General features: G+C 44.1%; 1 protein-coding gene across 1 annotated transcript in view; it reads left to right on the top strand.

The window, feature by feature from the left end:
- The window catches only part of plxnd1 (plexin D1), a 93,275-nt gene extending 80,577 nt beyond the window's left edge, over window positions 1-12,698 (top strand). Inside the window, exons 29-34 of the mRNA XM_048606249.1 lie at window positions 1,240-1,274; window positions 2,563-2,667; window positions 3,646-3,809; window positions 8,274-8,421; window positions 11,684-11,824; window positions 12,459-12,698. Of these exons, the coding sequence (XP_048462206.1) occupies window positions 1,240-1,274; window positions 2,563-2,667; window positions 3,646-3,809; window positions 8,274-8,421; window positions 11,684-11,824; window positions 12,459-12,698 (833 nt within the window). The remainder of the gene's footprint in view (window positions 1-1,239; window positions 1,275-2,562; window positions 2,668-3,645; window positions 3,810-8,273; window positions 8,422-11,683; window positions 11,825-12,458) is intronic.
- Window positions 12,699-12,929: the final 231 nt, after the last annotated feature.

Raw genomic sequence — 12,929 nt, 5'->3', positions numbered from 1 at the left:
ATGAATGGTTCAGGGTAAGTATAGGGGGTATGAATGGTTCAGGGTAAATACAGCAGTATGAATTTCAAAGAGTAGGTAAAGGAGGTATGAATGGCTCAGGGGTAAATATAGGGGGTACGGATAACTCAGGGATAAATGCAACTCTCTGAGTGTCCTGGGTAGAAAAGTTAACACTTCATAAATTTATCTTTAGTATAATTTTAGTGACGTGTGAATGAGGTGGCCTTAAATCTCTTAGGCATCCACCTTTTACACTGTTTCATGAATACTCGGACTGATGTTTGTTTGGTACAGACTGAGTGACCTCACACTTTCTTGTGTTTAAATCCATCTGCCAAGTTTTGCTCATTCAGCTAATTTGGTTCAAAGTTTCTTTATTGTGTTATCTAAGTCATAAACAAGTATGGTGAATAGTTGAGGCCCCAACGTAGACAGTTGTGGGACACAACTAGTAACTTACTTCCAATCTCATTACACACTATTATCTACATTGGTTAGCCAGTAAAAGACAAGACAATCTTCTGACCAAGTCAATAATTTCCCTTCAAATTCACAAGCTTTAGTTTTAGCTAACACCAGTTTAGGATATTGAATGAACACAAGTGAATGAAGCTAATTTACAGGAGAGCCTTGATCTAATGGAATGACAGAATAAGTTCAAGGGGCCGAATGGCTTTCTGTTCTGTTCCTAAGGGCCATGTTAAACAGTGAGCCTTCCTGCTTTGAGGCAAGCAATTGGTTAGGCTCTTTGATGGTCACTGGCAAGGCCAGTATTTGGTTGCCAACCCTAATGACCCATGAGCTGAGTGAATCACAAGGGCATTTCAGGGTCACCCACATTGCTGGGGCTCTGTGGCAACACAGGTAGGGTAAGGATCCAGACGGGCTTTCATAACAATCTAGTACCGTTTTGTGGTTACCTCAGTGAGGACGGGATTTCAATTCTTGATTTATTGATTGAATTTAAATTCCCCAACTCGTCATCATGGTGGGATTTGAACCCATGTCCCCAAAGCATCAGGACCTGGGTCACTGCCACTACACCACTGTCTCCTCTCCTTTCTTCCAATTAAAGCTGATGCAAGATCAACCCAGAAAGTTTAGGATCGATATCTGCATCCTGTTCCAACCATATTCTACAGCAAAAATGGGGTAATGTTGACTCTTCTGAGTTTATTTAGATCATAGGTATTCATGCATTCAAATGGACCCTTCAAATGATCTTTTATTCTTTTACAGTGAAGGACTTGGACACTGAAAAATACTTCCATTTGGTGAGTGCCTGTTTACTTACTCTCACTCTGAGTAGCTCAGAGCCTTTTGCTTGCCTCTGCAGCAAACTCTAATCCTGTGCACCATCCCTGGGTGACAAGCAGACAAAGTGGAGATCCCAAACAGGAGGAACACTCCTCCTTACCAGCTGGCCCAATAGGTATCTGCTCTTCATGTGGGGAATGGAATGGACTGGGCTTCACTTGGAGAATCCACCGTCGCTGATACATGACGATCTCAATCCCCAGTGCTCTCATTTGTTGGGATTTATAGTTTGACTGCAGCTGAGCTCGGAGTGATGAATTGAAATCGGATTTCTAATGTTGTCTGATTTTGATGGTGGGTGGCTGTAGCGCAGGCTGGAGGAAGCTTTGATCTGAATGTACCTGAACTGAAGACAACTTTTAATGCAGCTAGTAACATTTGATTGATTGATTTATTGTCACGTGTACCGAAATACAGTGAAAAGCTTTGTTTACGAGTGGTACAGGCAGATCACAGCAAGCAAAGGATGTACAGATCAAAAAGGCTTAGAGGCATGCAGGTTACATTGCAGGTTACATTATTTGAGGCCAGAGTCCAATCATCAGTCTGAAAACGGCCAGAAACAAGCTGTTCCTGAACCTGCTGGTGCGAGTGTTCAGGCTTCTGTACCTTCTGCCTGATGGAAGAGGTTGTAGGAGGTCATTACCTGGGTGCGATGGGTCTTTGATGATGTTGGCCGCCTTTCCGCGGCAGCAAGCCGTGTAAGTAGAGTCCATGGATGGAAGGTTGGCTTCTGTGATGGTCTGGGCTGTGCACACCACCTTCTGTAGTTTCTTACAGTCCTGGGCAGTGCAGTTGCCATACCAGGCCGTTATGCACCTGGACACTATGCTTTCAATGGTGCATCTGTAGAAATTAGTGAGGGACATTATTGATACCTGAGGAAGAAGAGGCGTGTTGTGCCTTCTTGACTGTCGCATTTACGTGGGAAGTCCAGGACAGGTTGTCGGTTATTGTCATTCTGAGGAGCTTGATGCTCTTCACTCTCTCAACCTCAGTTCTGTTGATGTAGTTGGGGACCTGTTCTCCTCCTTTCTTTCTGAATTTGATGATCTGAAGTCTTTCTCTAAGCAAACCCCACCCCCAACCGTACCATCTCCTGCCCCATCCTCACCCTACTTCAATCCACCTTGTCCCCCCTCACCCATTGCCATCCTGATCCTCTTTGGTCTATCCTGAACCATGTCATTATTGAGGTGCACTCGGTTCCTGATCCATCAAAACTTTCCCTTCCTCACAAACTAGGTCCTACCAAATGATGAACTTGTTGAAACAAAGAAATCTCACAAGCACAGTCACCGCAAGAAAGTTTTACCAGAGATCTACCTGACCAGGCTGCTCTCCACCAAGGTATGGTACAGAGGACATGAGAGCTGCTGCACAACTCACGCAGAGTCCCAGACAACGATTGTGTCTGTGAGTGTGTGTCTGTGTGTGAGTGTGTGTCTGTCTGTGAGTGAATGTCTGTGTCTGTGTGTGTGTGTGTATGTAACAGAGAGCATGTTGGTACCTGTGTTATGTATACATGTGTAAGAGAGAGTGTGCGTGTGTGTGAGAGAAGGGGATTGTGTATCCGTGTCAACGTTTACAAGCCTGTTTACATTGGGTTTCAGATGTGGAAGTGCAGTTAATGGTGGATGTGAATTTCCAAAATCCTCAGGCCCCTCACATCAGCTCAAGTGCTAACACTGCATCCCTGAAAAACATAATAAATCTAGATTGGAAAAGCTACTCCCAGAGGTTTTTTTCTCTTGGAGGATCATGAGTCTTTGGAGCCCTCTTGCTCAGAAGGTGGTGGAAGCTGGGCTTTAAATATTTTAAGGTAAAGATGGATAGGTTCTTGATAAGTAAGGGTTGCATGTGGTGAGGAATGTGGATAAGAGGTTATAATCAGATCTTGTTCAATGGTGGAACAGCCTCATGTGACCACATAGTCCACTCTTCAAATTATAGTTCATGTTGCCCCTTCCCATTCAATGGTGTTACCGCCACTATCAATATCCTGGGGATTACCATTGACCAGAAACTCAACTGGACTCACCACATAATCACAGCTGCTACAAGAGTAGACCGGAGGCTGGGAATACTGCAGCGAGTAACTCACCTCCTGACTCCCCAGAGTTTGTGCACCATCGACAAGGCATAAGTCAAGAGTGTGATGGAATGCTCCCCACTTGCCCTGGATGGGTACAGCTCGAACAACACTCGAAAAGCTTCACACCATCCAGGACAAAGCCCTTGGAAATACATTACCGTTCCTTAACTGCCTTTCTCCCCATCCAGACAACCCTCATTCCCTCACACTGATTCAGTTCCTACTGTTTCTAGGGCACGCTGCAGAAGTTCCTGGATGATTTGTTCCGAGCTGTGCTCAGTATCCATGCAGTGAAACCTCCATTCGCAGTGAAATATTTCTTTGATTTTCTGGAGGAGCAGGCTGAGAAACGAGGCATCACTGACCCGGACACCCTGCACATCTGGAAAACCAACAGGTGAATGAGTAACTTTACATCGGTATCCTGTTCATTCATACGCATTATGGCCATTAGAGTATCACTGCTCTGTTGATATGTGGGGAATTTGGACTCATACAGAAGCAGAATTTGAAGAATTCACTAATCTCACCAACGATCATCATCATTCTGTTAAGTCTAAGAGAAAGCGATCATTTCCCAGACATGACATATTTAAATTGGTACAAGATAACAAACATAACTTATCAACAAATGGAGTCAAGCAGCATCAAAACAGGCCCTTTGGCCCACCATGTCTATACCGACCAACAAACACCAAACTACACTAAAACCCATTTCCCTGCACTTGGTCCATAGCCTATTATGCGTTGGTTTTTTAAGTGCTCATCTGAATGCTTCTTAAATGTTTGGCATGTCCACTTACCACTTTTTATAGATGCATACATGGATACGTCACAACATAGTGTGGCAACTGCTCTTCCCAAGACCATAAGAAACTACAGAGAATCATGAACCCAGCCCAGACCATCACACAAACCAGCCTTCCTTCCATTGGCTCTGTCTTTACTTCTCACTGCCTCGGGAAGGCAACCAACATAATCAAAGATCCTACTCTCTTCTACACTCTTCTGCTAGGCAGAAGATATAGAAGTTTGAATACACATATGAACATATCCAAGAGCAGCTTCTTCCCAGCTGTTATCAGACTTTTGTACAAATCTCTCAAATGTTAATGTTGATCTCTCTCTCTCTACACCTTCTCTGTGGCTGTAACACTGTATTCTGCACTCTGTTCTGCTACCCTGATACACCTTGTTTGGTATAATCTGCCTATGGAGCACACAAAACAACACTTTTTCACTGTATCATGGTACACGTGACAACAATAAGTCAAACTCAAACTCGAACCTTATTGTTACGAGAGTACCTGACACCACCACCCTCTCAGGCACACGTTCCATGTTTCTACCATCCTCTGGGCCAAAAAAAGATTTTCCTCAGATCTGCTTAAAACTCTGTCCCTGCCTCCTATAATTTTGCGTGCCTCAATCAGATCCACCCCTCAGCCTCCTCTGCTCCAGGGAAAACAAACCCAGCCTATCCAGCCTCTCCTCATAACTGAGAGTTCCCATCCCAGGCCACATCCTGGTGAATCTCCTCTCCAGTGCAATCACGTCCTTTCAATAGTACGGTGACCAGAACTGCACACAGTTACTTCATCTGGTTTTACAACCAATGCTTTATAAAGTTATAACAAGTTTTCTTTGCTCCTATATTCTATGCCACAGCTAATGAAGCCAACCATCCCTTCCTCACCATCCTGTCTACTTGTGCTGACAACTTCAGGGATGCACTAAGGACCTACAGTTCATTGTGTAAAACCTTCCCTTATTAGACCTCCCAAAATGCATCACCTCATATTTATCAGGATTAAATTCCACCTACCATTGCTCTGATCAATATCAAACGAAAGCCTGAGACCATCCTCCTCACTATCAACAACACCACCAATTTCTGTACATCACGAATTATACCTTCGATATTCATATTCAAGTCATTAAATCCATGCTGACTATCCATGATCAATCCCAGCTTTTCCAAGTGTTGATTAACCCTGTCTCTCAGAATTCTTTCCAATAATTTCCCTACCACTGACGTCAGAGTAACCGATCTGTAATGACCTGGCCTATCCCTGCTGCCCTTCTTGAACAAAGGGACCACGTTAGCTATCCTACAGTCATCTGACATTTCACCTGTGGCCAGTAAAGTGTTAAAAATCTCCAACAGGCCCCCAGCAATCTCCTTCTTTACCTCCCACAGTAGCCTGGGATACACCTCCTCAGGCCCTGCGAGTTTATGCGTGCTAAAACATCTAATACCTACTCCTCATTAACCTTAATGTATTCTAGAACCTCACCATCCCAGCTGGAATCCCCACCTACAGTATCTTGCTCCTCTGTGAATACAGATGAGAAATATCCAGCTATGACCTCACTCAAGTCCACTGGGCTCCACACACAGTTTACCCCTTTGGTCTCTAATAGGTCCCACCCTTTCCCTGTTAATACTCTTACTCTTAATATACTTCAAAAATGCCTTGGGGTTTTCCTTGATCCAATCTCCCAAAAATGTTTCATGGCCCCTCTTTGTCCTCGTAGTTTATTTTCAAGCACCTTTCCCCCCCCCGCCCCCCACCCCACACACTCTCGCAATACTGTTTTTAATGCACTACACCTGACATATGCTTCCTTCTTTTTCTTTATCAAACTCTTGATATCCCTAGATATCCAGGGTTCCCTAGACTTGCTGCCCTTGCCTTTCACTCTTAGGGGAACACTCTGGCATTGAATTCTCACCATATTACTTTGAAAAGGCTCCCACTTCTCGAATGTAGACTCATCTGCAAGTAGCTGTTCCCCGTCTACTAGCAGATCCTGCCTAATGATGATGTTTTTGTTTTGTTTTTTTTAAATTAACTGCTGCACACTTCTACACATGAAAAACCATCAACCTAAATATTCTTTCCACAGTTTGTGGTGGTGTCACAGGTAAACCATTGTATGTTTGTACTGAACATTGTTACTGTAGGTCTAATAATTCACGGTATACGATGTGATAACACATAATCATAAATCTTTATGAAATAAAACTGTTCACAATTAAATTGACAGAATGTTCATTACAATATCATTCCTTACATTTCACCCAAATTGCAGTCTCCTAAATTCCGATATCTTGCACCTAAATCCTTGACATTCATTTGCAATTATCTCAATTGTCCTGTTCTGGTAGCTGAGTATTCTTTTGTTGAAGTGTTTAAAGCTGTTCTCTCCCCTTTACAGCAACTCTATTCCCTTTCCGAATGTGTCTCCACTAATCGCTTTGCAGGCCCTCTCTCCAGTTTGCAGATTAAAGGACCAAGAGGAACCTGATCTGTCATTCAATGAGACCATGGTTAATCATTGACCACAATGCCACTTTTCTGTAAATATCTTCACATCCCCATCCCCTCTGATGTTATTAGTCTGCAGAAATCTACGAATGTCTGTCTTTAACCTGGCTCAACAACTGAGCTTCCACTGGGTTTCAGAAATCAAAAAATACCCAACCCCTTAACCTACATACACCCACCCAGTCACACCCTGTAAGAATTCTTTATGTTTCAAAGAGATTCCCTTTCATTCTTCTAAACCGTAGGAAATACAGACCCAGCCCCTCTCCTCATAAGATAATGCAGCCATCCATTTATTCTTCCTTAGGTAAGAGGATCAAAACTGGACACAACACTTCAGGTGAGATCTCACAGAAGGCTCTTATGTAGCAGGACATCTTTATTTTTGTATTCAAACCCCCTTAGGGATGACAACCATTTGCTTTTCAAATTGCTGCACCTTGCTTGCGAGCTTTGACTGACTCATGGACAGGGACACCCAGATCCTTTGGAACACCTACTCTCTTCCCGACCTCTCACCGGTTAACAAAATATTCTGCCTTGCTGTTGCTTACCTACCAATGTGAATAGCCTCATACCTGTTCACATTAGATTTCACCTCCATGTTCTAGCCCACTCACTCAGACTGTTCAAGTCGCCTCAAATCTTCCTCTCATTTCTAACACAACATCTGTTCACACTCAGTTAGGTCCCATCAACAAACTTGGAAATGTTACAATCTGTGCCCCTCACCTTGATATTTTCAATCAACCTGTTCAGGAATGTTATGACACATCTCTGGAGCAGGTAAGACTTGAACCCTGGCCTCTTGGCTCAAATGGAGGGACACTACCACTGCGCTACAAGAGCCATTTTTCCATATTATTTATAAAGACTGTGAACACTTGTAAATGTAACGCAGTATCACAGAGTCTGCAGTCCTGAAAATGAACCATTTATTGCTGCTCTCCGCGTTCTCTCTGTTAACTAATTGTCAATCCACACTCCTATAGTTCACTCAATCTCATACAGTCAGAGAGTCATAGAGATATACAGCACAGAAACAGACCTTTCAGTCCAACATGTCCATGCCGACCAGATATCCTGTATAAATCTAGTCCCATTTGCCAGCATTTGGCCCATATCCCTGTAAATTGTATCTATTCATATACCCATCCAGATGCCTTTTAAATGTTGTAATTGTACCAGCCTCCACCACTTCCTCTGGCAGCTCATTCCATACACGCAACACCGTCTACATGAAAAACTTGCCCCTTGGGCTCCTGTTAAATATTTCCCTTCTCACTTTAACCTATACCCTCTAGTTTTGGACACCCCAACCATTTTAGTTACTAACCTCCAGTGTGGGTCATTCACAAGTGCCTTCTGAGAATCCAAATACACCACATCCACTGGTTCTCCCTTTTCAATGCAGCAAGTAATATCCTCAGAAACGTTCCCGGTTCAGCTCTGCTAAGAATTTCATGTATGGAGTCAGGTTTCTGTCACAAAACTTTCAGAGTGACGTGTAGTTTCTCCTTCCTTCCCAGCTTGCCGCTGCGTTTTTGGGTGAATATCCTGAAGAACCCGCAGTTTGTTTTCGACGTGGAGAAGACTGACCATATGGACGCCTGCCTGTCTGTCATAGCCCAGGCATTCATTGACGCCTGCTCCATTTCTGACCTGCAGCTGGGCAAGGTAAAAACCCAGCTGAGCCAGCAACTCGGGAGGAATGACAGGCCGGAATGTAATCGAGGGGGTTATACAAAGAATAATAGATACCCGGGAGTGAGTTACAGACTGCAATCTAATCGAGAGGTTTGGAATGGTTTATATGAAGAATAACAGATAGCCGGGAATGAGTTACAGACTGCAATCTAATTGAGGGTTTGGAATGGTTTATATAAAGAATAACAGATGCCTGGGAATGAGTTACAGACTGGAATCTAATTGAGGTGTTTTGGGTGGTTTATATATGGAATAACAGATACCTGGGAATGAGTTAAAACTGAAATCTAATTGAGGTGTTTTGGGTGGTTTATATATGGAATAACAGATACCTGGGAGTGAGTTATAGACTGCAATTTAATAGAGGGGATCAGAGGTTTATATATGGAATAATACATACCTGGAAATGCATTATGGACTGGGATCTAATCAAGGGATTCGTGATGGTTTATATGGAGAATAAAAGTTACCCAGAAGAGAGTTATAGACTGGAATGTAATCAAAATAGAATGTGGAAAATGTCAGAATCTTTTATTAAAGACATTATATTAGGGCAGCTAAAAAAATAGTTCAAGGTAATCAGGCCCAATTCAACATGGTTTTGTTTAAGGGAAATTATATTTGACCAATTTACTGCAGTTCTTTGAGTAGGTAATACATGCTGTGGATAAGGGGGAACTGATGAGTGTACTGTATGTAGATTTCCAGAAAACATTTGATAAGATGCCACATTTAAGATTATTACAAAACATATATGCTTACATTTTGGTGGGTAGCATATTGACAAGATGACAGGAAATTTCAATAGTTTACAATTTCTATTCCAGTCTTGGATTACAGGATTGAAGGACTGGTTGCCAAATTTGCTGGAGGCACAAGGATGGATAGGAAAGTAATTTGTAAGGAGGACTTATGGAGAATTCAAGGTGATAGGTTAAGTGAGTAGGAAAGGTTATGGGGAAAGGGACAAAATCTCAGTAGGCTCTGAGTGACATGGTGAGTCAGGGGAATCTCAGCACCTGCTATTCAATGCTGTACCTCAGGCTAACCCTCATTGTAACACTGCAGTGTGCTCAGGGACACACACAGCTAGCTCATGGCCTGAAATAGGCTGTATTTCCAGGCTCTTCTCTCACTGCTATAGCATTCACTCTCATTTTGTGCTTTGCCGCCTCAGCTAGAGAAACAAAGCTAATATTACTTCTGTCCTACCTTCGCATTTAGCACATTCACAAAGGCTGAAGCTTGTCATGGTTGTTAGCTGGCCTCAGTGAAGGCAGAGGGGAATGCCTTCACTTGGGGTCCCACCCAGTAAATCAACAACAGGAACAAAAACAAAGTTGCTGGAAAAGCTCAGCAGGTCTGGCAGCATCTGTGGAGGAGAAAACGGAGTTAACGTTTCGGATCCGGTGACCCTTCCTCAGAACAGCAGCCTCTGATACCAGTCCAGGGGCTTTTGATTTGGCCAGTCCACCATACTTGGGGCAGCCTGGGACAAGGCACTCTCCATATAAGGGGTAAGGAGCTGAATATTGGGCAACCCACCATCCATCCTGACTCTATCAGCCCTATTAGCGGCCACTGTCCTCCTGGAATGAAAGAAGCAGATATTAAGGGAGATGAAGGTGGGTGGTACAGCTGGTACTGTTGGTGCAACTAGGGAGGTAAGTGAATGGCTGCACAGGGGGCATGCAGACTTAGTGGTATCGGAGGCTGGGGTGGGTTACAGGCAATTGTGAGAGTGGTAGAGTACGATCCTCATTGAGAGTCACGGAGAAAGACCGAGTGAGGGCGAGCAGAGAGAATATGGTGGCTCTTACGCTGGCAGAGTGGAGAAGGGCATTGAGCTTCATCCTACAGCACTGGGTATTCCTCCAGATGGTGAGACCTCTGCTGGTCCTAGGAAATGAGGAAATCCTGTCTTTGCACCACCCCATACAGCATTACTGCAAGCTTCCTGCCTGCACGATCTCAAGCCAATTTCATTTGCCCCCCTCCATCTGCCCTGTCCAAACAACTGGCAGAAGCCGAACGGGGCAGCTCCAGACTGAATGTGCATGTCCAGCTGTACACCAGGATTTAAATCAGAACGCCAGTGAATTCTGGGATCTCTGGCAAGCGATAAGTTGCACCAGGAATAGGGACAGCAATCAGATTAGAGACACTGTAGGTACTGAAACACCAACTGATGCAGCAAGTCAGGTAATAAGTGACGAGAAACTTCATGGTGAGGATCCCTTCACAAAACTCAACCTGACTCTCATTTAACCAAATAAAAAGCACCATAAGATTCAGCTCAGAGAGTATAACGTTGGAAATTGTCCGTCTTGGGATGAAGACTAAAAAAGGAAACGTATTGTCTGTAAAAGCATAGGGGTTGCAGAGCTCTGATGTGCAGAGAGATCGGGGTGTCCTACTGCGGGAGTTGCAGAAGGTTAGTATGCAAATGCAGCAAGTGATCAGGAAATTTCTGAAGAAGGGTCTAGGCCCAAAACGTCAGCCTTCCTACTCCTCTGATGCTGCTGGGCCTGCTGTGTTCATCCAGCTCTACACCTTGTTAGCTCATAGAATGTTATGTTTTATTGTGATGGGAATTGAATACAAGAGTAAGATGGTTATGCTTCAGTTATACAGAGCATTGGTGAGACACCACATCTGGCGTACTCTTTACAATCCTGGTCACCATATGTATGGAAGGATGTGAATATGTTGGAAGCAGTTTAGAGAATGTTTACTAGACTAAAACCTGGAATGGGTGGGTTGTGTTCTGAGGAAAGGCAAGACAGGCTAGGCATGTAACCTTTGGGGTTTAGAAGAGTCAGAAGTGATTTGATAGGATTTTGTATGTTTTGGAGGGATCTTCACTGGGTGGATGTGGAGAGGATGTTATGGGAGGCTCGAAAATTCAGGGTCACTGTTTAAAAATAAGGGGTTGCACAATGAAGTCAGAGATAAGGAGCAATTTTCTCTTAGAGAGTCATGAGTCCTTCGAAAGCTTTTTGTCAAAAGGCAGTGGCAATATTGTTAAGGCAGAAATGGATAGATTCATGACAAGCAAGGAGGTGAAAGGTTATCAGGGGCTGGCCAGGAATATGGAGTCCTCAGATCAGCCAGTACCTTCTTAAACAGTGGTGCTTGAGGGGCTGATAGCCTACTCCTGATTTATATGCTCATATGTCCTGGCAAAATGGGATCATGAAGCAGAATCTAGTGTTGTCTTTTTTTCCTTTAGGATTCACCAACAAATAAACTCTTATATGCAAAAGAAATCCCAGAGTACAAGAAAGCTGTGCAGAGATATTACAGAGAGATCCAGGAAATGATCACACTGAGTGAACAGGAAATGAATGCTCACCTGGCAGAGGAGTCCCGGGTAAGCAGCAGAGACTAAGAGGAAGGTCGTAGAGGAAGCTTTACCTTGTATCTAACCCTGTGCTGTCCATCTCCTGTGAGTAATTGATGGGGAGACAGTGTAGAGGGAGCTTTACTCAGTACCTAATCCCATGCTGCCCCTGTCCCGGGAATGTTTGATGGGGACAATGTACAGGGAGCTTTACTCTGTATCTAACCCCATGCTGTCCCTGTCCCGGGAATGTTTGATGGGGGACAGTGTAGAGGGAGTTTTACTCTGTGTCTAACCCCATGCTGTCCCTGTCCCGGGAATGTTTGATGGGGGACAGTGTAGAGAGAGCTTTACTCTGTACTTAACCCCATGCTGTCCCCGTCCTGCGGAGTGTTTGACGGGGAGACAGTGTAGAGGGAGCTTTACTCTGTACCTGACCTCGTGCTGCCCCTGTCCTGGGAGTGTTTGATGGGGAGAGCGCCACTGGAGCTCTGTATTTGGTGCAGGAACAATGAATATGGTGAATGTGTCTTGTTCCTCTGTGTTGAAGTCTGTCTATTGATGAACTGAATCAACAAGAAAAGTTGGCCTTGCATTGTGTCAGTAAAACGTAGCAAAACAGGGTTTCTGAAATCGGAGCATTCTCTTTTTATCTTGTCTACAGAAATACCAAAATGAGTTCAACAATAATTTTGCCATGGCTGAAATCTACAAATATGCTAAGAGATATCGCTGCCAGGTGGGTCTAATGTATCTGTCAGTTCCTGCTGTTTCTGTTTTGCAGAAGTTGGTGGCTGTAAACGTGACAGGTCACGTAACTAATCAGAGCCCAGTACATAGCCTTCTGTCCCTACCTACAAGCCCTGCCGTCACTCCTTCCCTAACATGTAGACAAGGCATGTAGGCGCACCCACAAATACTCCCCTCTCATTGTTCTCATCAGTACGAACTCAGGCTCGGATACAGTCAGGCACATTAGCCCTCAGGGAGACACACATTCACTGGGACACAGACTCGCACACACTCAAGCTGAGTCCTCCCTTACTCGCACACATGCACTGACATAGGACCATATGAATTAGGATGGGAAACAGGCCAGTCGGCCTTTTGAACTTGCATTGTCCTTCCATAGATC

The sequence above is a fragment of the Rhincodon typus genome, chromosome 16 (assembly GCF_021869965.1).
Source record: "Rhincodon typus isolate 14 chromosome 16, sRhiTyp1.1, whole genome shotgun sequence".
NCBI classification, from domain to species: domain Eukaryota; kingdom Metazoa; phylum Chordata; class Chondrichthyes; order Orectolobiformes; family Rhincodontidae; genus Rhincodon; species Rhincodon typus.
Note: the sequence above shows the minus strand (reverse complement) of the source record. Positions and strands in the feature narration are given on the sequence as shown.